The 25,717-nt window shown below is 50.0% G+C and overlaps 2 protein-coding genes across 7 annotated transcripts in view; one reads left to right on the top strand and one right to left on the bottom strand.

The window, feature by feature from the left end:
- Positions 1–3,415, bottom strand: part of PTDSS1 (phosphatidylserine synthase 1) — a 43,781-nt gene extending 40,366 nt beyond the window's left edge. For all 3 annotated transcript variants that reach the window (XR_010304888.1, XM_064154724.1, XM_064154726.1), the window contains exon 1: positions 3,101–3,415. Coding sequence is in view for 2 of the 3 variants with exons in the window: in XM_064154724.1 (XP_064010794.1) it covers positions 3,101–3,279 (179 nt within the window). In the remaining variant the exon portion in view is untranslated. The remainder of the gene's footprint in view (positions 1–3,100) is intronic.
- Positions 3,416–3,555: 140 nt separating this feature from the next.
- On the top strand, positions 3,556–24,830 carry MTERF3 (mitochondrial transcription termination factor 3). 4 transcript variants are annotated; one of them, XM_064154727.1, is made up of 8 exons: positions 3,556–3,639; positions 4,095–4,443; positions 9,742–9,894; positions 11,378–11,567; positions 16,213–16,360; positions 18,679–18,750; positions 21,243–21,404; positions 24,590–24,830. In XM_064154727.1, exons 2-8 carry the CDS (start codon positions 4,116–4,118, stop codon positions 24,782–24,784), a joined length of 1,248 nt encoding a protein of 415 aa, XP_064010797.1. In that variant the 5' UTR covers positions 3,556–3,639; positions 4,095–4,115; the 3' UTR covers positions 24,785–24,830. The 4 variants fall into 4 exon arrangements, with proteins under 4 accessions (XP_064010797.1, XP_064010798.1, XP_064010799.1 ...); XM_064154728.1 differs by lacking the exon at positions 18,679–18,750; XM_064154729.1 differs by lacking the exon at positions 21,243–21,404.
- Positions 24,831–25,717: the final 887 nt, after the last annotated feature.

The following is a 25,717-nucleotide window of genomic DNA, read 5'->3' as shown; positions in this document are numbered from 1 at the left end:
ACACACTTCAGACTACTTGCAACTACCCTGTTGTACTTCTCTTTATGGTCCTTTCTCAGCTCCACCAGGGTTTCTCAACTCCACAGCTGATAAAAAGCAGCCATTTGGATTCTCAGAATAAGACAGGCAATTACACACTGCAGACCTAAGGACAAATAATAGTCTTCTTAGAATCATAAAATCAACCAGGTTGGAAGAGACCTCCAAGCTCATCCAGTCCAACCTAGCACCCAGCCCTGTCCAGTCAACCAGACCATGGCACTAAGTGCCTCATCCAGTCTGCAATGGCCGTGAAACAATAACATGCAGAGTTTAACCAACGAGGCCAATGAAGTCTGAGATTGTGTACATACAGTGTCACACACAACGTGCAAACGAGCCCAAAATACGATGTGCAGCTCAGCCAAAACCTCTCAGCAATCACCTTTTACCCAAAGACTGGACAGTTCAGGCTAAGAGAGGATTATGTTACCAGCTTCACAGCCCCATTCAGCAGGAGCCTATAAATAGTGCGCACGAGCTAGAAAACCACTGCCAAGATATCCTTCAAACCACACTGCTCTTCCCTTTCTTCACAAAGAAGGCTCCTGAAAATGATTGTGTCCGTTCTTAGCTCTATTTCCACGACTGACAGCATGTCAGCACACCACGCCGTGCAGTGGCAACTTCCATGAACGAGAGCCATAGAGCTGCTGCTGTGGTGGGGAAAGGATGTGGCTGAGAGTACCAACACCAGTGCCTGAGCCTATCAGCACCAGTGCCTGAGCCTATCGGCACCAGCGCCTGAGCCTACCGGCACCAGCGCCTGAGCCTACCGGCACCAGCGCCTGAGCCTACCGGCACCAGCGCCTGAGCCTATCGGCACCAGTGCCTGAGCCTATCGGCACCAGTGCCTGAGCCTATCGGCACCAGCGCCTGAGCCTATCGGCACCAGCGCCTGAGCCTACCGGCACCAGCGCCTGAGCCTATCAGCACCAGCGCCTGAGCCTATCAGCACCAGCGCCTGAGCCTATCAGCACCAGTGCCTGAGCCTATCAGCACCAGTGCCTGAGCCTATCAGCACCAGCGCCTGAGCGTATCAGCACCAGTGCCTGAGCCTATCAGCACCAGTGCCAAACCGTATCAGCACCAGCGCCTGAGCCTATCAACACCAGTGCCAAACCATATCAGCACCAGTGCCAGAGCCTATCAGCACCAGTGCCAAACCGTATCAGCACCAGTGCCAAACCGTATCAGCACCAGTGCCAGAGCCTATCAGCACCAGCGCCTGAGCCTATCAGCACCAGTGCCAGAGCCTATCAGCACCAGTGCCAGAGACTATCAGCACCAGCACCTGAGCATATCAGCACCAGTACCAACGCGTATCAGCACCAGTGCCAGAGCCTATCAGCACCAGCGCCTGAGCCTATCAGCACCAGCGCCTGAGCCTATCAGCACCAGCGCCTGAGCCTATCAGCACCAGCACGTGAGCATATCAGCACCAGTACCAAAGCGTATCAGCACCAGTGCCAGAGCCTATCAGCACCAGCGCCTGAGCCTATCAGCACCAGTGCCAGAGCCTATCAGCACCAGTGCCAAAGCATATCAGCACCAGCGCCAAAGCCTATCAGCACCAGCGCCTGAGCCTATCGGCACCAGCGCCTGAGCCTATCGGCACCAGCGCCTGAGCCTACCGGCACCAGCGCCTGAGCCTACCGGCACCAGCGCCTGAGCCTATCGGCACCAGCGCCTGAGCGTATCAACACCAGCGCCTGAGCCTATCAGCACCAGCGCCTGAGCCTATCAGCACCAGTGCCAGAGCCTATCAGCACCAGCGCCTGAGCGTATCAGCACCAGTGCCTGAGCCTATCAGCACCAGTGCCAAACCGTATCAGCACCAGCACCTGAGCCTATCAACACCAGTGCCTGAGCCTATCAGCACCAGTGCCACAGCCTATCAGCACCAGTGCCACAGCCTATCAGCACCAGCGCCTGAGCATATCAGCACCAGTGCCAAACCGTATCAGCACCAGTGCCAGAGCCTATCAGCACCAGTGCCAAACCGTATCAGCACCAGCGCCTGAGCCTATCAGCACCAGCGCCTGAGCCTATCAGCACCAGCGCCTGAGCCTATCAGCACCAGCGCCTGAGCGTACCAGCACCAGCGCCTGAGCCTATCAGCACCAGCGCCTGAGCCTATCAGCACCAGCGCCTGAGCCTATCAGCACCAGCGCCTGAGCGTATCAGCACCAGCACCTGAGCCTATCAGCACCAGCGCCTGAGCCTATCAGCACCAGCGCCTGAGCCTATCAGCACCAGCGCCTGAGCGTATCAGCATCAGTGCCAAAGCCTATCAGCACCAGCGCCAAAGCGTATCAGCACCAGCGCCTGAGAGTATCAGCACCAGTGCCAGAGCATATCAGCACCAGTGCCAAAGCCTATCAGCACCAGCGCCTGAGCCTATCAGCACCAGCGCCTGAGCCTATCAGCACCAGTGCCAGAGCGTATCAGCACCAGTGCCAAAGCGTATCAGCACCAGCGCCTGAGCCTATCAGCACCAGTGCCTGAGCCAACGGCTGAATGACCTCAGACAAAGTGTGCTCTATAAAAACTTAGGACAGAAAAAGCAACCAGCCCCTTCCCCTCCACTCCTGGTCAATTACCTGCTTTAACGATGTCACTGCCGGGCTTCTCGAAGCCCTGTTTTGGCAACTGCTTGAAACAAACGTTTAGGTAAAGACTTTTCAGAGAGAGCCTCGAGAAGATCAACAAGTCTCCAGGAAAGGTACAGAGGAGGAGAGCGGCTCTGAGAAAAGAGGTCCTCCTAGAAGGGTGCTCTCCAGGCAGTCAGCCCGGCGATGCACCAGCCCGGCCTGTAGAGCATGCAGCAAGTCACGGCTCGGCAGCCAGGTCGCCGTTAACCCGCCCCCAGCAGGAATCACAGCCCGTCGGCGCCGCTCTGCCCGGCCTCGCTGCCGGGGCACCGACACCAGCACCCTGCCCGCTCCCCGCCCCGGGATCTCCTTCGCCCCGCGGTCGGGTACGCGCGGCGCTGCCAGCAGCCAGGGGCGGGGCCGGGGGGATCCCCAAGGCGGCGGCGGCGCCGCCGAGGGCCACACACCTGGTGAAGGCGAAGGCCATGAGGCTGAGGATGGTGAAGCTGAGGAGGGTGATGGTGTGCGGCCGGTAGAAGAACTCCAGCGTGATGTCCTCCACCTGCTGCTCATTGATCATGCGGAAGTGCAGGCGGTAGTTCACGTCGTCCTTGCTCAGGGTCCGGCTCCCCACGCACGACGCCATCTCGCCCCCTTGCCCTGGCCTCAGCGCAGCTCTGGGTTTCGCGGGGCGGCGCGGACGCGGCGTGGCGCGGCCCGAACCGAGGCGATCGCTCACCCGCGCCGAGCTCCCACCCCGGCGCCGGCGCTGAGGGAAGAAGCGCCGCGCCCCGCGCGAGGGGCGGATCGCGCCGCGCCGCTGCCCGCGCCCACGCAGGGAGGGAGGGAGGCGGCACGGAGCGGCGGGGAGAGGCGGAGTCGCACCGCCTCTTTCGGGTACGCGGTGGGAAGGGCCTTTCCTGGCCGGCCCCCGCCGTTACCGAATGGTCTCGCCCGAGCTGGGGCGGGAGGGCGCGCACGTGGGCCGCGCCGCGCCGCGGGGCAGGTAAGGGGCCGGTGGGTGCCCGTGGCCGGGGCTGCGCGGCCTGCCGTGCCCGCACTCTTGCTCCCGCACGCCGAGCCCTCAGCACGGGCTGGGCGCACAGGCTGCCGGCCCGGGGAGGCCTGCAAGTGGTGGCGAGCGGCGGCCCGGCCCGGCCCGGCCTGGTGTTTCCCAGCCCTGTGGCGCGGTTTGCGCGGAGGGCCCCTACACCCCGAGAGCGTAGGTCCCGGGCGCGCTCCCGGGGGAGCGGCTGTCGCACAGGGCACCGAACTGGGGGGTTTGGAGCCAGCTTCTCAGTTACTCCTCCTCGCTCAGTCACGCTTGCGAAGTCGCGGAGCGGCGACTTAGCGCTCTGTAGCGGGTAATTCCTGCTGTAGCGCTCGGGGCGCTGCCGCGCCGGCTGCCAGCCCCGCGGGCCCGCTGAGGCAGCGCCTGTGTGCCCCCTCTTCTCTCGGCAGGATGCAGCGCTGAGGCGCAGGATGGCTCTGCGGGCCCGGCAGGTCTCCCGCTGGTGTTGCCTGCTGCAAGCGGCCCGCGCCGCTGGGTTTCCTCGGCGGCTGAAGGGCCGCAGCAGCACCACGCAGGCGTGCCCCGAGCCTGCCCGTCTGGCTCCGCTACCCGCCAGAAGCGCCGTTCTGACGTGGAGGTGGCTGGCATGCAGGCATGTGTCGGTGGGAAGCTGTTCTCCGACTGGCAGCAGCGAGGATGGAGCCTCTTCTCCACAAAATAGTTTGCCTTCACCAGTAAAACGAGAAGAAGCGAAAGTGGAGACATTGCCGAACTTGAATGCAGAAGTGCCCTATGAAGGTAAGAGGCTGTAATGCCGTGGCCTGAAGCTGCACCAGGAGAGGTTTGGGTTGGATATTCGGAAGCACTTCCCCACGGAAAAGGGTGACTAGGCACTGGAATGGACTGCCCAGGGAGGTGGTGGAGTCACCATCCCTGGAGGTGGTGACCTCCAGGAGTCACCACCCTAGGACAAGGAGGAATGGATGTAAGTTGCAGCATAAGAGGTTCACCCTCGACACAAGGGGGGAACTTCTTGACTGTGAGAGTCACAGAGCACTGGAACAGGCTCTGTGAGATCCTGTGAGAGGTTGGGGAGTGCTCCTTCTCTGGAAACTTTCAAGGCCTGTCTGGATGTGTTCCTCTGTGGTCTGTGCTAGATTGTGTGGCCCTGCTCTGGCAAGGGAGTTGGACTGGATGATCTCTTTGGGCCCCTTCCAGCCCCTGATATCCTGTGACCCTGGGGAGGTCTTTAAGAAAAGATTGAATGTGGCACTTGGTGGCATGGTTTAGCTGGTGTCATGGTGTTAGGTCATAGTCTGGATGTGATGATCTCGGAGGTCTTTTCCAACCTCAGTGATTCTGTGATGCCATTATTCCCAAGTCATGCCCTTGGGTCTCCCTTTTTGCCCTGTTTATCAGAAACATTTAGTCGAAGTTCTTGAGTTTTACTTGGTTTTAATCTCAGAGATGACAGAGAATTCCTGTGGTCACTTTAGCTTAGAAAGAATGCCCTTAAGCCTAGGTAAAGATAAAATATTTTGGGTAAAATTGTTGGTCTGGAGCTGCTGTTTGCCTTTTTAACGTGGCAAGCTCCCTGCACCAGCTGAGCATTTGCCTTTCCCCCACACTTGTGCTGGTACAAAATAAAAGGGTTGTTTTGTGGGTTTTGGTGAGGAGGTGAAGTTTGAGCAGGAGTCAGGAACGCTCCTCCTGCAGGAGCTGTCGCAGCTCTTTCTATGATGAGGGATGAACAACAGGAGGCAGCAGCGTGAAGCCTGCTCAAGCACTGCCCTGATGGGAAATGATTTGTCCAGCTGCCTCCTGAGAAAAAGAGGTAGATACGTGGTTGCTTTCCCAAGGAGGTTGCCTCCCTTGTTCTCTGCTTTTAGATCTTAAAAAACCAAACGGGAACATTCTCTGAAAGTAGCTGCAGTATGCTGAGGAAGCTTGCTTTGGATTATTGTGCTAGTTTGAAGCAGGCTAGAATGTTTTGGTGAGAAAAAGTAGATCATAGGCTGTGAAAGGAAAACAGTGGTGATGTCTCCTTCCCTCAGAGTCTTGCTGAAGAAGAATGTAAACATTAGATAACACTCTGGCCATTTTTGGTCTTCACTCTCTGGCTGGGCTTTGACTGAGCTGCATCTCCCTAACCTCATCTGCCACTCACCTTTGCTTCTTAACCTCTTGGCTGAACCTCTATTCTTCCTTAGGACTGGGGTAAGGTTGAGAGGGGCAGGGGGAAGGTGCAGGGGGGGCTTAGAGCCCCTCCTGGGGACTCAGGTTTCTGGGCGGGCAGTTGTGTTTCTGTATTACCTTTTACCTTGTATATTTCTGTCTATAACTGTATATACTGTAACTATCTGCTTGTGTATTGTGCTAGCTGTAAATAAATAGCTTCATTTATATTCCCAGAGCCAGCTGAGACTAGTCTGGGTACCTTCTAAAGTGGGGGGGGGCAGGGAACACCCAAACCATCACAATTACTAAGCAGTCTTACATGGTCAGATTCTGCTTTGAGCCCAGCCAACTTGGATCCTGCATAGTTTATTCTTGAGGTGGCTCAGAGGTGCAGCTGAGGTCTGTGTGTTTGTGCAGCTGGTTGTGGAAACAGATCTGATAGGTTGACCAGCTCATGTGTGTCTGCAGCTGTGGTGCTGTTTATCTACATGCCAGATTTTTATCTGCCAGCAAACTTATTGTGCATCACAGAATGTCAGGAGCTGGAAGGGGGCCTCCAAAGCTCATCCAGTCCAATCCCCCTGCAGAGCAGGATCGCCTAGACCAGATCACACAGGTGGGTTTTGAATATCTTCAAAGAGGGAGATTCCACAACCTCCCTGGGCAGCCTGTTCCAGTGTTTTGGCATCCTCACATGGAAAAAATTCCTCCTCATGTTTACATGAAACTTCCTATGCCCAGTTAACATTATATGTAATGCAGTAAACCTAATTTCTAACTTAATTTTTGGTTACTTGAGCTGTGTTTCCTGAGAGGAGTTCTAAAGAATTTGAAGTAGAAATCGAAGGGGATATCTATGTTTTAGGAATGGACCTTGATGTGTATTGGTTTGGTCCTCAACAAGTTGGAGGGAAGTACTTCACATCCATCTAGACTCCTAGAGAGTTCTTATTACTATTTAAGAAGTAAATGTTGCTGAAAACATTTTATTGGGCTTTTGTTTCTGAGGCTTTGAGAAAAAGTGGCAAGACCTTGAACAGATCTTGAGCTAGTCTGTGCTAGTCTTCCTGGAACTTACCTTGGTAGTTCTTGTGTGGCTTTGTTTTGCTGATATGGAAGAGTGTTGTCCTATCTCTAGGCAGTTGTTGTGTGAAGGTGTAGAGCACAGAAAATCCCCATCCTGAAGAGTTCAGGATTTGGGCTCATTATCAGTAATCAATTTGGCAATTGAGATGGATGTTAGCTGCCAACCTGCAGGCAGCAGTCCCGATCTAGCTGCTTTGAGCTTCTGACAGTGGAAACATTGAACAGTTTAGAGAATACTTTTTTTACAAGACACTGAGCTCTGTGAGTTCAAACATCTAAGGGGAACAAGCTTCGTGCTGCTCACTTGGAAATCTTAACGAGTCCAGAGGAAGGTTTTAAAGATGCTCAGAGGGCTGCATCAGCTCTGCTATGAGGACAGGCTACAAGAGTTGGGGCTGTGCAGCCTGGAGAAGAGAAGGCTTCAAGGAGACCTTGGAGTGGCCTTCCAGGGTATTTGAAGTGGGCTACAGGAGAGCTGGGGGGGACTACTGACAAGGTCTTGTAATGACAGGATGAGGAGGAATGGGTTTAAACTGGCAGAGGGGAGATTGAAACTGGATGTTAGGAAGAAGTTGTTTGCAGTGAGGGTGGTGAGACACTGGCACAGGTTGCCCAGGGAGGCTGTGGCTGCCCTCTCTCTGGAGGTGTTCAAGGCCAAGTTGGATGAGGCCTTGAACAACCTGTTCTAGTGGGAAGTGGTAGAGTTGGAATTAGATGATCTTTGATGTCCCTTCCAACCTAAACCATTCTGTGAGTAGGAAATGGAGATTGGTGTCTTTAGCTGATGGAGTGATGGCAATCAGTAGCCATTCTCTAGGGGATAAAACGTGAGTACTTGGTTGAAGTTGGCTGTGAAATACTTTGGAAGTTAAAAGAACTGGACTTGAGACATCAGATTCAGAAATGGCACAAAGCAGTGGGCTTGCCAGGTGGTGGAAAATTATCTTTGCAGTAGTCTTTGATCTAGATATGATTGGGCAAGAATGCATTTGTGGAGACATGAGAAAAGATTCTTTCTGGAGAAGGTGTATGATCTGTTACCTGCAGTGGTCAAGGCAGAGGACTGGAGGCAGGCTGGCTGGGTGCTGTGCTCCCATTTGGCTACCAGTAAGAGTTGATGGGCAGTAAGAGGGCAATGGGGCAGAGACAAAAGCTGAAAGCAGGGTCTGTATTTTCAGATAGTAATCACAGAAGATTAGGGGTCGGAAGAGACCTCCAGAGATCATCCAGTCCAACCTCCTTGCCAAAGCAGGGTCACACAGGGTGGGTCATGCTGGAGTGCTGTTGTGGAGGGCCTGTTGGCCCAAAAATAGGCTTACTTATGCCTTGCCCTGGCTGGACATGTTTGTCTGCCCAAACCAGAGGTAAACACATAACGAGCACAAAGGGGCACAACAGACCTGGTGCCACAAAGTCTGGTCTGCCCAGGACCCCTGATTGTAAGGTGGTTGTGTAAGCTCCCACACGCCCAGCTCATGCTCACCGGGTGCTAGCCTGTTGTGCTTACCATATTTGGAAAGTCCAGGCCTGTGGCTTTTGCCTATTATGGTATTGTTTGGCTGACTGCCATAACCTGATTGGTCATTCTAGTGGCCAAGGGGCCATTAATCTCGGCTCACATTTAATAAATAGGGGTACACAGGTAGACAACGTGCTCAGACTCCCCGCATTGCTTGCCTGCCTGTGTACTCACTTGCAGAGCTCACTTAAGCCTGCCTATATATATATATATATATGGAGCCCATAGTCTCCCAGCCAGCTGTGCACACCTGCATGCCACTGCGGTGAGTTACCAGCACCAGATCCTGCATTGCCTACCTTTACCTACAGAACTCAGACTCCGTGCAGCCATGCATCCTACTGCATGCCTGCTGCCTTCTCATTGCCTGGTAAGCGCCACTGCCGCTGAGTGACCAGGAGCAGACTCCACTTGTCTGCATGTGATCAGCCTGCTAGCCAGCGTTACATCGTGCTCACACTGCCCAGCATCCTGCCTCTGCACCTGAAGGTCCTGCCAAGAATCCCTGGACAGAGCGTCCAGAAGAAGCCAGGAGAAAAGGGCAGAGATTGCATCTGTCGCCAGGAGAGCAGGGTCAGAGACTGTCATTTCCCTTTCCCCTGGAGCCGGGAGGATTCCAGCCTCGAAGTCCACAGGCAAAGCTCCCCTGAAGTTTGGACACTAGGCATAGGCTGTGACATAGCCCTGGAGGGTGATTGATGATTAATAAGAGTTGTAAGTGAATGCTTTAATGCCTCTAATTTCTATTGCCTCCTGCCATAGAGCAGAAAGAGCTCTCAGCCCACCTGCTGGGCAAGCAGCATATGGACCCCAAGCGGTATTTGCCACGGGGAAACTCCTCTCTCTGTTTATGGTTTGGACTGTTTGCTAGTTATTAACAAGTTACTGTTGATTTTAATCCTAGAATGTCTTCCACAACCATGTAAGATCCTTTTAATATTAAATACAGTGGTTGGGGGTGGCAGAGTTCAGAATATTGAGTTTAATAAATATCTATTTTTATAGAGTATTATCTCACCCCAATAAATTTCTCCCCTCCGCCACAGTCGGCGTAGGCAGCAGAATACCCCTCCACGACAAGTGCATGCAGGTGGGTTTGGAACATCTCCAGAGAAGGAGACTCCACATCTCCTTTGGACAGCCTGTTCCAGTGCTCTGTCACCCTCACAGGGAAAAAGTTTTTCCTTGCAGGCTGTCAATCTCGCAGGAATTCTTGCATCTCAGAATGGGTTTTAAGAAATCAGTGTAATGTTTGGTGGGAGCAGCTTTGTCTTTCAGAGTACTCCTTTGACTCTTCCCTGCTTGTTTCCTAGACTGGGATGACATCCCACCTTCATCTGCTTTGCAGGAGATTTCTGAGGAGGAAGCTGTACAGATCATTGCAGAACCACTTCTTCCTCTTCAGTCTTCCACGCTCCGCGATTACGTTGATCACTCGGAAACCCTGGCAAAACTCATCCACCTAGGTATGTGTAGGCCTCTTTGTGTGGTTTGCCTGTGCCTGGAACTTTGGGGACTCTCCAATTTGTTCTCTCAACTTGCTGTGTGCTTTGTAAACTTGAAAATAGGAACACTGACCAATAGCTAAAAGCAGCAGGATGGTATCCAGACTAAAAAGAGAGGGGACTTCATGACTCATTTGAATACAAAGCTGACTAGTTTTAGTCTCTTAGTGCTAAAGGTGATAGGAGAAGGCATCTCCCACAGCTTCTGGAGGTGAGGAGCACTTCCTGTAATTTGATGAGCCTTTTTTTTTGGACTGGTTAAGGATGCCTGAGTTTGCTGGAAAAGAAATTGCAGCTCTTCATCCTTGGAGGGAAGGAAGGAGAGCAATCAGCGTGTGGAACCTTAAAAGTGGGGCACAGTTCACCAGTGAAGCAAGAAGGAAGAGACACTTGACATCTAAAAGCAGTTGAACTATAGAGGGATAACTGAGTTTGAAGTTACTGGCTGCCTCTTTGTTTCCCAAAACTGTAAGGAATGCTAGGAGGAAGTTGGAGATATATATTTGAGAGGAAAAACTGCCCCCATGTAGTAAGAGACTGTTATGTGTGAGCCTAAAGCACTTCAGTACAAACTTGTCCCGTTCCTTTGTCTAATGGGCTTAGGAATACTTCTTTTACTCTGCTCCTCTGAGACCCCACCTCAAATGCTGCATTCAGTTTTTGGTGTCCTGTTGTAAGAAGGACACAGAGCTGTTGGAGTGAGTCAGGAGGAGGCCTTGAAGATGATCCAAGGGCTGGAGAACTTCTGCTATGAGGACAGGCTGAGGGAGTTGGGGGCATTCAGCCTGGAGAAGAGAAGACTTCAGGGGGACCTTAGAGCTGCCTTCCAGCACCTGAAAGGATCCTGCAGGAAGGCTGCAGAGGGACTTTTTATGAGAGTGTCTAGGGACAGGCCAAGGGAGAATGGTTTAAAGGTGAGGGAGAGCAGAGTTAGACTGGAGCTGAGGAAGAAGCTCTTCAATGTGAGAGTGGTGAGACGCTGAAACAGGTTGCCCAGGGAGGCTGTGGCTACCTCCTTCCTGGAAGTGTTGAAGGCCAGGTTGGATGAGGCCTTGAACAGCCAAGTGTAGTTGAGAGGAATCTCTACTCCAATCCCCCTGCCATAGGCAGAAGATCTCTTTTCCAACCTTAGCCATTCTATGCAGCAAGACTAGGTCTTTACCTGTGGTATAGGTTAGTGTGCTTCATTCCTCATGTGTAGGACTCGCTGCACATATCTTCCTTCAAAAACCAAACTCATCAAAAGTGTCTGAAATGACTGCTTGATTTATCTGGAATCTTTCCACACGACACAAGGTTTTGTGACCTTGCTGCCTGCAGCAATTTGTACTTGCTAAATCAGTGCAAAAAAGGAGTAGCCCTATACATTTCAGTGTGCCTTTGTGAAGCACGTGAAGGAGCACCTGGGTTTAATTAAAGCAATTGTTGATTTTCTTTGATGTAGGAGTTGATTTATCCCAAGTTGAGAAACGTCAAAAGGCAGGTCAACTCGTGCTGACCTTGGACTTTGAAAAAGATATAAGAAAAATACTTCTGTTCCTTAAGGATGTGGGTGTAGAAGACAATCAGCTGGGACCATTCCTGACCAAAAATCCATACATCCTTGCTGAAGATCTGGAAGCTTTAGAAACCAGGTAAGCCTTACAAATAGAGGCAGGGTGGTGTTAAGTCTCTTGGCTTGAAGGTCAAGTCTCTCAGGTGCTTTAGCCTTGTCTGAACCTTTCATAGAATCAAGCAGGTTGGAAGAGACCTCCAAGCTCAGCCAGCCCTACCCAAGCAACCAGACCATGGCACTAAGTGCCCCAGCCAGGCTTGGCTTCAACACCTCCAGCCACGGCCACTCCACCACCTCCCTGGGCAGCCCATTCCAATGCCAATCACTCTCTCTGCCAGCAACTTCCTCCTCACATCCAGCCTAGACCTCCCCTGGCACAGCTTGAGGCTGTGTCCTCTTGTTCTATTGCTGGCTGCCTGGCAGCAAAGCCCAACCCCACCTGGCTACAGCCTCCCTGCAGGCAGCAATGAGGTCTGCCCTGAGCCTCCTCTGCTGCAGGCTGCACACCCCCAGCTCCCTCAGCCTCTCCTCACAGGGCTGTGCTCCAGGCCCCTCCCCAGCCTTGCTGCCCTCCTTGGGACACCTTCCAGCACCTCAACTTCTCTCTGCAATGGAGGAGCCCAGAACTGGACACAGCACTCCAGGGGTGGCCTGAGCAGTGCTGAGCACAGGGGCACGAGAACCTCCCTTGTCCTGCTGGCCACGCTGCTCCTGAGCCAGCCCAGGATGCCATTGGCTCTGCTGCCCACCTGGGCACTCAGCTGGCTCATGTTCAGCTTTCTTGTTGCTGCTTCCTTTTCCACTTGATCCTGGCCCCATATTCCTCTGCCTTCCCATCAGTCAACATTAGGAATTGCTGGTACCACTTCAGCTACTACCAACACCCTCGTGTCCTTCTTTGCCTGACTGCTCTCAGCCACTCTGTCCCCAGCCTGTAGCATTGCTTGGGGTTATTGTGGCCAAAGTGTAAGAACCCTGCACTTAATCTCATCAACAGCCTGATCCACTTGCAAGTTCATAAGTGTCACTCTGTCACAGACAAAGCAGGTTTTCATCCTAGGCCACACGATTTGCCTGTGTCAGCTTAGATGCCAAAATACTAGTCCCAAGGGCTTTAGGTTTGTGAGACAAAATTAACCTCTTCAGTCATGCTTTGAAACCTCTCTTCCAGAAGATGTCTACCCATAACTTGTGCGCTCACAGTTAGACAAGCAGGACAGGTCTCTGCTATGTTTACATCTAATGGCAGCAGAAAGTTTTGGTGACTTTCTTTTTTCCCCATTGTCCAGCTCAAACTGAGCACAAGATTACAGCCAGCTGTGACAGAGTGACTGTATTTTTTTGTGTTCACACTGCTCTGACTCTACATTGCTCCTCACATTATAAACCAGATTTTATGTCTTAAAATTACTCAGCAGGCTTGCATTAATTCAGCAGTTCTTTTACAGCAGAACTTCTGTGTGCACACTTCGTGAGCTCAAAACAGAGATTGGCTTAGTTTTGAAGGGACCTCAGAGGTCATCTCCTCCAACCTCTGTGCCATTGGCAGGGACAGCTCTCAGCTAGACTTGGCTGCTCAAGGCCTCATCCAACCTGGCCTTGGAATACCCCCAGGTAGAAGGCAAACACAACATTCCTGGGCAGCCTGTTCCGGAGCCTTACCACCCTCATACTGAAGCACTTCTTCCTGAGATCCAGTCTAAACCTCTTCTGCCTCAGCTTCAAACCATTCCCCTTTGGCCTGTCTCTAGACATCCTGGGTAAAAGTCCCTCTGCAGCCTTCTTGTAGGATTCCTTCAGGCAGCTCTAAGGTCCCCCTGGAGTTTTCTTCAAGCTCAACACCTTCAGCTCCCTCAGCCTACCTTCATAGCAGAGCTGCTGCAGCCCTTGAATGGCCTTGTAGCCTTCCTCTGGACTCCAGCAGCTTTGTGTCCTCCTCCTGCTGGGAACACCAGAACTGGATGCAGTGTTCAGGGTGGGGTCTCAGCAGAGCCGACTGCAGGGGTGGATTTTGCCCTTCTGGCTGCACTCCTCTCAGCGCAGCTCAGGATGTGATTTGCCTTCTGGGCTTCATGAATTCCTGCTTCTGTATTGCCTGCTTGTAATGGCTGCTCAAGATAAAAATCTGAAAGTAGGCTTTTTGGAAGGGGGCACATTATTAGACTCAGGACTCACAGAACCCTGACTTTATTCTCCTCTGTTCAGCCACCCTCCTGTTCAGAAAGTGGCCTTTTAGAAACAACTCCAAAAGGAACCTGTGTCATTCCTCAGCAGTAGTTTTGAGTCTAGATGTCAGAGTTGCTCATACCCTTCTGAAGAGAGTAATTTTTGGTTTAAAATAAAATCATTCTAACTCTCCTGTGAAGTTTTCTTTGCTCTCCAGGACACATTCTGTGGCATTGGCTGGTTAATGAAGTAAGGGTCTGAACAGAACAATCAATTTTTTTACTTCATTTTCTGCAGCTTGATTGTTTTGTTTTGGTTTTGTTGTCCCACAAGTTTTATCCCTGGCTCTGGTGAATGTTTTCCTGCAGGTTTTAAAGTAAGTGTGCTGCAGAGGGTGTATGGCAGACTGTGAAGTGAATGTGTCTCAGAGAGCTGTCTTTTGAAAGCTGAGTATCACCTTTGCATAAACACTTTGGTGCAGATGGATGTGGTATTGGTTACATCACCCTGGAATGTTTTATTGCTATGGATTCCACGTTGCCAGGAAACAAAACAAAGATTTCAATAGATTTGGCATTTGACTTCAGATAAACACTGTAAAAGTCAAAACATTCCATAATTCATAACAGTTCTGACAGTTGCAAATCAATGTCTGTGCTGCAGCTGCACCAGATGCTTTGGTTTATGGTACTGTTAATGATGACTTAAAACTGTTAACATGCTACACAGAGCTGCTGACCCCTGTAGGTGCCAGCACTCCAGATTTCTCTCAGACTTTGGTCAGGTTGCACGATTGTGCTTTTTTAACATACCACTCTCTAAAGTCAGGTGGTTAGAATCTTGGCATCCTCCTTTTAAGCTGCTTCTTGCCTTTTCCAGGATGTGAAGAAACGCTTCAGGTGTGAACCTTAATGACTTGTTCACAGCAAACAAGTGGAGGGAAGTCAAGGCAACCAGGAGGTTTTCTTTTCAGGCTGCTCATTTAGCTGTGTGTCTAAGATGCTTGGCAGTTGCACCCTTGAAAAACTTGAGTGGAAGCAGTATGGTGTAGCCAGGCTGCAGCATTCAGAACCTAACATGATCATTTTCAAAGGGCCCAATGTTTATTGTTGTGTTCTGCAGCTCTCTCCTTGGCTCTGACGTTTCTGCAGCCAGTTCCATCAGTGTCATATGGAGCTGAGGCTGCTGTCTTCTGCTGGGGTACCTGCTCACTTAGGAATCTCTCCTCTAGAGTTTGGATTCTGTCTAGAGGTTTTAGACTTACAGTGGCCTTGTTTGGGAGGGTTTGTGGAACAAAAGGGAGGTTGTAGTGACTGGAAGGTATTTTCGTTTCGCTCCACAGGACATGATTTAACACACAGTGTGTTCTTGATGGGTATCTGCTTCTGCAGAATGTTCTGCAGTCTATTTAGTGTCTTAATTACTGCCAGACAAAAAAAATCAGTTGTCCAAGTTCATCTGTCATTAAATACTTCTGTGTGTGCTCATTTGTAACCAGAGCAAACCTCTTCATGTTGTAGTTTAAGTTTCTCATGGCTAATGGCACATGGGTCACTTACATCTCTTTGTGTGCTGTATTTCCATTCCCATTACCTTTTTCTGGGAGCTGTGGTAATAATCTACTCAAAGTAGTACCTGAAATGGGATTTCATTTTCATCAGATTCAACAGGGTCTGGAGAAAGCTTTGAATTGGAAAGGAAAAAAAAGTCATCTCTTTCTCATCTCTGATAACCAAATTTTATATGGCTGAATCACTGACCAGTGACAGGAAGCAGGGAGCTCAAGTTGTGCCAAGGGAGGTCGGGGCTGGATGTGAGGAGGAAGTTGCTGGCAGAGAGAGTGATTGGCATTGGAATGGGCTGCCCAGGGAGGTGGTGGAGTGGCCGTGGCTGGAGGTGTTGCAGCCAAGCCTGGCTGGGGCACTTAGTGCCGTGGTCTGGTTGCTTGGTCAGGGCTGGGTGCTAGGTTGGGCTGAATGTGCTTGAAGGTCTCTTCCAACATGGTTGAATCTGACTGTAACAGAAGTAACCACCAGCTTCAGAAATGTCTCTTGGGGCAGAGCCTCTACAGATAGCATTGTTGTATGATGTTTCTACTCCAGTGCTATTGGCAGAAGAGGAATGTATGAGTTGCAGTACTCTTTCCTTTCAGCAGTAGGAATGGAATTCATTGTAAGAGCAAAAGGTTGTGTATTTCTTCTTGTTCCTGCCCTGTGATGATCTATTAATGTGTTTGCAATCTAGGAGACAGGCTGGTAGTTAAGTGTAGGTGAACATAGTTATCTGCTGAAGTGCAGCTGGATGGGATTAAAACCTGTCTTCAGTATTGACATTATGCTCTGAGGTTTGTTTTGCTTCTAATTAATTGGAAGGGATGGTATTTTGCTTTTCTGATAACTGCAGATTTCCCCTTAATTATTTTTGGCAGGGCTGCATGTTAATGCTAGAACATCTGTCTCTTTATAAGATACCACTGAGGAATTTAAGCAAGTACTGAGTAAATGGAGGCAATACAGTTTTCATCACTGGATTTCATTTTGTTTTTCTTCTCTTTTTAGAGTGGCTTACCTAAAATCAAAAAAATTTGGGAAGGCAGAGATTGCTCAGATGGTCTCAAGAGCTCCATATTTGCTGCTGTTTTCAGTGGAAAGACTGGATAACAGACTGGGCTTCTTCAAAAATGAACTTGGTCTCAGTGTGAAAAAGGTAAAAATGATACACTGAGGTCTTCAGGTGCTTTGTAAGTGATGACTGTGTTGCCTTGGGACTCGAGTACTGTGTGTGGAGTTGCCCACAAACCATTAGTGATGTTAAGTGTTAGAGGAGGAGAAGATGCTTTTAACTGTATATAGAAGTCATATGGACACCAAACATTGAAAGGTCCTGAAATGCAGTTATTGAATCATAGGATCACAGATCACAGGCTGTTAGGAGATGGAGGGGACCTCTGGAAATCAAGTCCAACCCCCTTGCCAGAGCAGGACCATGGAATCTAGCACAGGTCACACAGGAACACATCCAGACAGGGCTGGAAAAGGCTCCGGAGAAGGACACTCCACAACTTCTCTGAGGAGCCTGTGCCAGTGCTCTGGGACCCTTACAGTCAAGAAGTTCTTCCTCACATTGGGGTGCAACTTCCTGTGCTGTATCCCTTGCCCCTTGTCCTGTGCCAGGGCAACAAGTGAGCAGAGGCTGTCTCTGTATCTTCGTTCCTGCCCCCCAGCCCTCAACTGTTTATAAGCATTGCTTAGATCCCCTCTCAGTCTTTTCCTTTCCAGACTAAGCAGCCCCAGGGCTCTCAGCCTTTCCTCAACAGACAGTGCTCCAGTCCCTTCAGCATCCTTGCAGCCCTCTGTTGAACTCTGTCCAGTAGATCCCTGTCCCTCTGGATGCAGTATTCCAGGTGGGGCCTCACAAAGTCAGAGTAGAAGGGAAGATGATGTGCTGCAGATGACTGTAAAACAAGCACTTGTCCAGTCTTGTTATCTAAGGTGGGTCAGAGGACTGAATCCATTGCTGAAGCAGCAAGCAGGTGTTTTTTTTTACCTGAAAATGAAATTAAATTAGAAAATCAAGTGACTCATTTTGTGTTTTCAAGGTACTGTGACATACTTAACTCACTAGGTAACAGATTGTGTGCATGTGCAGCCCAGACAGCAACCCTGTGCTGGGCTGCATCAGAAGTGTGGCTAGCAGAGTAAGGAAGGGGATTCTGCCCCTTGGCTCTGCTCTCCTCAGACCCCACCTGCACTACTGTCTGCAGTTCTGAAGCCCCCAGCACAAGAGGGACGTGGAACTGTTTCAGCCAGTCCAGAGGTTGGGCCATGAAGATGCTCAGAGGGCTGCAGCAGCTCTGCTATGAGGACAGGCTACAAGATATGGGGCTCTGCAGGCTGGAGAGGAGAAGGCTTTGAGGAGATCTTGGAGTGGCCTTGCAGTATCTGAAGGGGGCTGCAGGAAGGTTGGGGAGGGACAATTTATGAGGTATTGTAATGACAGGACGAGGAGGAATGGGTTTAAACTGACAGAGGGGAGATTTAAAGTGGATGTTAGGAAGGAGTTGTTTGCAGTGAGGGTGGTGAGACACTGGCACAGGTTGCCCAGGGAAGCTGTGGCTGCTCCCTCCCTGGAGGTGTTCAAGGCCAGGTTGGATGAGGCCTTGAGCAGCCTGTTCTAGTGGGAGGTGTCCCTGCCTATGGCAGGGGATTGGAACTGGATGACCATTCCAACCTAAACCATTCTAAATAGTCTAGTTTGTGATTATCGTGTCCAGCTAAATGCCAGATCATTTGCTCAGCTCCCTAAGAGTACCCCCTGGGTCTCTTCATGAGTGAGGGGTATTTAGTGCCTTGCTTTGGGATCTTCAGAGCAAGTAGTAGTGGGACACTCCTGCAATCAGCAGGCAGAGTTGGCTGTCCCTGCAGTAAATGTCAAGTTCCAAGTGGAATCTGGTGTTCTGTTAGCTGAAAAGTCAGCTGTCACTGTGCCTGTTGCTGGCCTTTCAGTGCTCGAGATGAAAAGGGCTTAGTCACTGCCTTGTATGTGGCAGATAAGGAATCACATGGCTTAGAGGATGTGGAGTAATTTCATGTCTTGCCATAAGGTCTAACCAGATCCCCAGGCAGGCAAATTCCACTGCTGCTGAAAAAAGCCTTTTGTAGCCTCTTCTCAGGTAGTGCTTTGCTTTTAAAGAAGCTTTATTAAAGAAGATGTGAAGGAACAGCTCAAGTACTGAGACTGGACACTTGAGCTGCTTTCTGGCTTTGGGGTAGGCTTTCATTCCCCCCTCCTGTCTATTTTACAACACTTACTTATTCTTTTCCAAATGAAAGTGGCTGAATAACTTCATCTACTGCAGCTTCATGTGAACTCATCAGAGGTAAAATGAAATGCAAGTGAAAGTGCATCCCTCTTCCAACTGGGTAAACAAAGTTTATAAGAGATCTCTTTCTTTGTTTCACAGATGGATTCACAAACAAGCTTTCAGTAATAATCTTTCCTGTGTTTGTTTCCCCCAATTGTAGACAAAGGAGCTGGTAATTCGTCTGCCAAGGCTACTGACTGGCAAGTTAGAGCCTGTAAAAGAAAACCTTGAGGTGAGTGGGTGTTAAAAGTGTGTTGTGTATCCTACTAGTTGAAGAGTTGTTGGAATATAAAGTTCCTTAAGAACTGTCTTGCACAGAAGGAATCCAGGGCGAGGGAGAGGATCCTTCCCCTTTACTCTGCTCTCCTGAGACCCCACCAGGAGTACTGTCTGCAGTTCTGGAGCCTCCAGCACAAGAAGGATATGGAAATGTTGGAGGCAGTGCAGAGGAGGCCACCAAGATGCTGAGAGGGCTGCAGCAGCTCTGCTGTGAGGCCAGGCTGAGAGAGTTGGGGCTGTGCAGGCTGGAGAGGAGAAGGCTTGGAGGAGCCCTTGGAGTGGCCTTGCAGGATCTGCAGGGGGCTGCAGGAGGGCTGGGGCTGGACTATTGACAAGGTCTGGTAATGACAGGGTGAGGAGTAATGGGTTTGAACTGGCAGAGGGGAGATTGAAACTCAATGTTAGGGAAGGGTTCTTTGCAGTGAGGGTGGTGAGACACTGGCACAGGTCGCCCAGGGAGGTTGTGGCTGCTCCCTTCCTGGAGGTGTTGAAGGCCAGGTTGTATGATGCCTTGAACAACCTGTTCTAGTGGGAGATGTCTCAGCATGTGGCAGGGGATTGGAACTTCCAACCTAAACCATTCTATGAAATAATTTTAGTGGAGGTCTAAAGCAACTGAAGATTTTAAACTGTTTCTTTTCCTCTATAGCTTGCAAGCTCACAGTAGAATCAAGCTTACATGGAGAGGTACCTTCCTCTGTCTTCTCCTCTGATGTAGTTTGGAAACTAACTTGGGTTGTCCATGAGAATCTAGGAGCAAGAAATGTGCAGTTGGTTATTTGCCTTTTGGCAGGTAGCTAGTCTGCCAAAATGTGCATTTGACACCTATTGTCTGATAGCAGATGGTTACTATTAACAACTGCTGGGTAAATAACTTCAAACCCCCCCAGGACTCCTTTCCCTTGTTGAAAATGAAACTGTGCATTGATTTAATTATTGTGCTGTAAAGGTATCCAGGCCAAACAGCATGATGTAGTGCACTAAGTTGAGAAATCTCATTATCCTATAATGCCTATGAATTAAAAGATAGAATTTTTCAGACAGATTCACTGCTCTGAAACTATTAAAGACTGGGAAGCTTGCAATCTGAAATGTGTGTGTGGTAAGGGAGGAGACTGGAAAGTAGCAGCCTGTTCCAGTTAAAAGTGCTTTCTTTTTAATGAACATTGTTTCCACAGGCTAGGAATTCAGTGTGTTATAATCAATCTGGATTTGAGAGCCTCAGTTCTGTTCTGTCTGCCAAAGAGTGTAGAGTGTAGCAGCCTATTCTAAACGTGTTCTAGAGAGGGAGGAAGGACTTTGTGAGTGCCATGGGCAAAGGCACTGAGTGCACCCACAGCAAGTTTGCTGACAACACCAAGCTGTGTGGTGCAGCAGCCAGGCTGGAGGGCAGGGATCCATCCAGAGGGACCTGGACAGGCTGCAGAGGTGGGCACAAGCCAAGCTAAGGAGGTTCAACAAGACCAAGTGCAGTGTCCTGCATCTGGGTGGGGGCAATGCCAAGCACAAATGCAGGCTGGGCAGTGAGTGGCTGGAGAGCAGCCCTGAAGGGAGTGACTTGGGGGTGCTGGTGGAGGAGAAGCTCAACAGGAGCCAGCAGTGTGCACTTGCAGCCCAGAGAGCAGGCAGAGCCTGGGCTGCAGCAGCAGAAGTGTGGCCAGCAGGGACAGGGAGGGGATTCTCCTCCTCTGCTCTGTTGAGACCCCACCTGGAGTACTGCATCCAGCTCTGGAGCCCCCATTACAAGAGGGATGTGGAGATGCTGGAGTGTGTCCAGAGCAGGGCCAGGAGGATGCTGAGAGGCTGCAGCAGCTCTGCTGTGAGCACAGACTGAAAGAGTTGGGGCTGTGCAGGCTGGAGCAGAGGAGGCTCCCAGGGGACCTTCTTGTGGCCTTCCAGCATCTGAAGGGGGCAACAGAAAAGCTGGGGAGGGACTTTAGAGGCTGTGAGGGAGTGTCAGGAGTGGGGGGAATGGAGCAAAGGTGGAAGTGGGGAGAGTGAGGCTGGAGGTGAGGAGGAAGTTGTTGAGCAGGAGAGTGGTGAGAGGCTGGAATGGGTTGCCCAGGGAGGTGGTTGAGGCCCCATGGCTGGAGGTGTTTGAGGCCAGGCTGGCTGAGGCTGTGTGCAGCCTGCTCTAGGGTAGGGTGTCCCTGGGCATGGCAGGGGGGTTGGCACTGACTGATCCCTTTCAACCCTGACTGACTCTGATTCTACAACGTTTAGATCCTTATTGATAGAACCTACTGATACTTAGGAGTTCCAGCCTAAGTATCTCTTGGAAGAGACCTCCAAGCTCAGCCAGTCCAACCTAGCACCCAGCTCTGGCCAGTCAGCCAGACCATGGCACTAAGTGCCTCATCCAGTAGTTCATTTCAGTGGTGGTGTAAAGTCAGCTGAAGTTTTGCTGTGGCTGACTTTGGGAGATGAAATTGTGCTCTTTTTCAGGTCTGTCAGAGTGAACTTGGTTTTCAGCGTAGTGAAGTTCAACAGATTGCCTTTAAAACCCCCAAGATTTTAACTGCAAGTAAGAAGAGGCTCAGGCAGACGTTTGACTACTTGCACAACGTCATGGGCATTCCCCACAACCTGCTAACTCGTTTCCCTCAGGTGAGCTGTACATCTGGGTGTTCTCTGCACAACTGCTTCACTGCTTTGGCGCTGAAGGTGGAGCCCCACTAGATGCAGGGCATGCAGGAGTTCTTCAACTTGTCTTTGAGGTTTATTCTCGTTGGAGTAACTTTTACTGGCAGCTCAGCCACCATTGAAGGTTCTAGTGTGGAAGTGCCCTCTCTGCCTCAGGCACATGGGGCACCAGCCCACTCGATCTTTTAAGTTTTCAGCAGAAGTAGTCTACAGAATCACAGAGTGTTAGGGGTTGGAATGGACCTCCAGAGATCATTCAGTCCAATCCCTCTGCCAGAGCAGGATCACCCAGGGTAGGTCACACAGGAACACATCCAGGTGGGTTTGGAATGTGTCCAGAGAAGGAGACTCCACAGCTTCTCTGGGCAGTCTCGTCCAGGGCTCTGGCATCCTCACAGGAAAAAAGTTTTCCCTTCTGTTCCCATGGCACCTCCTCTGCTCCAACTGGCACCCAGTGCCCCTTGTCCTATTCTTGGCCATCCTTAAGCAGAGCTTGGCTCTGTCCTCCCAGCACTGCCTTGCACACTTTTATCCATGTGAATGTGGGCAGCCCTCAGGCTCCTCTGCTCCCAGCCCCAGCTCGCTCAGCCTGCCCTCAGCAGGGAGACGTTCCACTGCCCGCAGCAGCTTTGTGGCTCTGTGCTGCATTCCCTCAAAGCAATCTTCTGAGTTCCTTCTTGAACCAGTTCTGCTCATCTCTTTTGGACTCGTGCAAGAGAAATGTCTGCCTGCTTAGAGATTCTCTGTCCTGAAGACTCACCTAGCTAAAAGGCAGAGGGAGGACTGCTCATGCTGAAAATGTGTTACTCAGGTACATACATACATAGATATATTTATGTAAAATAAACATTCCTTTTTTGTCTAGATTCTTTTTCATTCCAGGGTCTGAAGCTCTAGTGTAAAGTTAAAAAATGTGCTATCCACCAAGCAATGGGATTCTGTCATCTTCCACTACTTGAAGGGGGCTTACAAGAAGGATGGAGAGAGACTGTTTACAAAGGTCTGCAGTGACAGGACAAGGGACATTGGCTTCAAGTTAGAGAAGAGCAGATTTAGATTGGTGCAGAGCTTGTTTCTAACATCCATGAGGGTAGTGGAACACTGCAACAGGGACCCCATCCCTGGAGATACTTAAGGTCAGGCTGGACAAGGCTCTGGGCAACCTGATCTAGTTGAGGATGTCCCTCCTGACTACAGTGGGGTTGGAGTGGATGAGCTTTGGAGGTCTTTTGCCACCCAAACCATTCTGTGGTTCCTGTTTTTGCAGCAACAACTGAAAAAAAAAAATCACAAGAGTGAAAATAGATTTTTAGTTTCTTGTTGCCTACTTTTTTCTGTCTCCTCATTGCTGTTACTTTGTCAGAAATGAAAAGTTGAACTCTTTAGTCACTTCACTGCTGACAGTCAGTCACACTAGCTTCTTACAAGGGGAAATAAGAAAGTCCAAATTAGAACTTAATGAACTACAATCATTTTTTTCCTCAAGCAAGTCTAGCAGTGGAATAAACTGTTTAACTGGCTACAAACCCAAAATTATAAGGGGAAATAAAGGTATTCCCTAGGGCCATCCCACCCCATGTGGTGAATGAAGCTGAAGGCACTGTCTTGGGGGACAATTGAGTAGGGGGCCCATTATGACAGGACAAGGGGTACTGCTTTTAAACCAAATGAGAGAGATTTAGACCAGAGAAAAGGAAGATTTATGGTTTTTTTTTCATAGTGAAGGTGATGAGACACTGAACCAGGTTGCTCAGAGAGGTAGATGCCCCACGCCTGGAACCAGTCCAGATGGGGTTGGATACAGCTTTGAACAACCTGCTCTAGTTGCAGATGTAGAATCTGTCAGGGTTGGAAGGGACCACAAGGAGCAGCCAGTTCCAACCCCCCCTGCCATGCCCAGGGACACCCTACCCTAGAGCAGGCTGCACGCAGCCCCAGCCAGCCTGGCCTCAAACACCTGCTGACTGTAGGGGGGTTGTACTGGTTGATTGGATGGGGCTGGGTGCTAGGTTGGACTGGATGATCGTGGAGGTCTCTTCCAACCTGGTTAATTCTGTGACCTGTAAAGGTTCCCTCCAACCCAAACCAGTCTCTGATTTTGATCACTTCTCTTGCTATTTCCTATGCCTTTGACAAGGATGCTTGCTGTAACTCCAGTCTGTGTCACTTGTGCGCTCCTTGACCTGTAAATAACCACAAATCTTGCTCACTTCCTTCTCAGTTGTCTTATTGGCTTCATGGTGGTTCACCTCGTTATTTTCTCTCACTATGTTTGGAAGGGTAAAGGAAGAGTTTCTCTAACTCCTTGTTCTTGGTGCAGTCTCTCTTCCCTGTTCTTCCCTTCCATCCTCAAACTGTGAGCCCTGGGATACAGCTAGAAAAACTCAGCCTGCTTGATTCTATGATCTCGACAAAGTTAGACCACCTAGGAGACTTGACCTTTCAGCCAAGAGACTTAACACCCTGCCTCTACTTGAAAGGCTTACCTGGTTTCTAAAGCTTCCAGATCTTCAGCAAGGATGTATGGATTTTTAGTCAGGAATGGTCCCAACTGATTGTCTTCTACACCCACATCCTTAAGGAACAGAAGTATTTTTCTTACATCTTAGTGTCATGGTCTAGTTGATTGGACAGGGCTGGGTGACAGGTTGGACTGGATGAGCTTGGAGGTCTCTTTCAACCTGCTTGATTCTGTGATCTTTCCCTTTGGAAATGCAGAGGAAGATCTCTGCTTTTAGGGTGTCTTAGCTGTGCATCTCTTGGCTTCCCCAGTCATCTCTCTCTATTTTATTTGATTTTCCAGTGTTGGTTGTTTTATTTTCATTTCTCCCTTACCATCATTCTCACCTTTGACTCCAACTCTTTGACAGGTATCTTCAGAGATAGGCATCACTGTGCAGCAGAAGGCAGGTGGTTCTGGTTTCCCTTGTACTATGTCAGCATACCCTATTGAAGTATTTCTTTAACAATCAGATCATTTGACATCAATGAGAAGATGCAAATTATTTGTTGGGCTTTTTGATTTGTGTGGGGTTTTTTTTTCCCCTCTAGATCTCCAGTTTGTGTTTAAAAAAATGCTTTTATGTTACAGCCAGCAGAGTCTGTGATTTAGGCAATGTAAGAGATCCTTCCCTTTCTTTCTTTTCTAGGTTTTCAACTCCAAGCTATTACGAATCAAGGAGAGACATATGTTTCTTAAATTCTTGGGAAGAGCCCAGTATGACCCAGCACAGCCCAGTTACATCTCTCTGGACCAGTTAGTATCCTTGCCCGATGAGGTGTTTTGTGCAGAGATTGCCAAAGCTTCTATACAGGACTTTGAGAAGTTCTTAAAAACACTTTAATTAGTAACACATGCAAAAAGGAATAAAGTTATGAAATATAAAGCAACTTCCCCTTTCTGCTGTCTTAATAGTTACTGGTTTAAGAATCACAGATCACAGAGCTGTCAGGGTTGGAAGGGACCTCAAAGATCAGCCACTTCCAACCCCTCTGCCGTGGGCAGGGACACCTCACATTAGATCAGGCTGCTCAGAGATTCATCCAGCCTGGCCTTAAAAACTTCCAGGGAGGAGGCTTCCACCAACTCCCTGCACGACCTGTGCCAGTGCCTCACCACCCTCATGCTGAAGAACTTCTTCCTGACATCCACTTCTAGTTTTGCTCCATTCGCCCTAGTCCTATTGCTACTTGGCATCCTCGACTGTATCAGCAATTCCCCTTCATGGTGTTTTAATAGCTACTGGTTTAAGAAGTTGTTTTAAGGCTCACAGTAATACTGTTTTGATTCTGCCCCTCTATATTGCTCTGCTCAGACCCCACCTGGAGCACTGTGTCCAGTTCTGCAGCTCCCATTACAGGAAAGATCTGGAGGTGCTGGAATGTGTCCGGAGAAGGGTCACAAAGATCATTGGAAGAATGGAGCTGCACTCCTCCATGGACAGGCTGAGGGAGTTGGGATTATTCAGTCTGAAGAAGAGAAGGCTCTGAGGAGACCTTATTGTGGCCTTCCAGTGTCTGAAGTGGGCTACAAGAAAGCTGGGGAGGGACTTTTTAGGGTGTTTGGGTAGTGATAGTGACTGGGAGGAATGGACCCAGGCTAGAGGAAGGAAGAACCAAAGTGGATGTTAGGAAGAAGTTCTTCCCCATGAGTGTGGTGAGACACTGGGACAGGTTGCCCAGGGGAGGTGGCAGCCTCATCCCTGGAATTTTTAAGCCTGGATGTGGCTCTGAGCAACCTGATCTAGTGGGAAGTTGTCCCTGCCTAGGGCAGAGGG

This window comes from Pogoniulus pusillus, chromosome 14 (genome assembly GCF_015220805.1).
Source record: "Pogoniulus pusillus isolate bPogPus1 chromosome 14, bPogPus1.pri, whole genome shotgun sequence".
NCBI lineage: Eukaryota > Metazoa > Chordata > Aves > Piciformes > Lybiidae > Pogoniulus > Pogoniulus pusillus.
Note: the sequence above shows the minus strand (reverse complement) of the source record. Positions and strands in the feature narration are given on the sequence as shown.

What these genes read in the sequence shown, in the direction of transcription:
- MTERF3 (XM_064154727.1), top strand. Translation starts at nt 4,116, where the DNA reads ATGGCTCTGCGGGCCCGGCAGGTCTCCCGCTGGTGTTGCCTGCTGCAA. An exon ending in GGCAAAACTCATCCACCTAG is followed by an intron (nt 9,895 to 11,377) that starts GTATGTGTAGGC and finishes TCTTTGATGTAG; the next exon opens with GAGTTGATTTATCCCAAGTT. An exon ending in TGCTAACTCGTTTCCCTCAG is followed by an intron (nt 21,405 to 24,589) that starts GTGAGCTGTACA and finishes TTTCTTTTCTAG; the next exon opens with GTTTTCAACTCCAAGCTATT.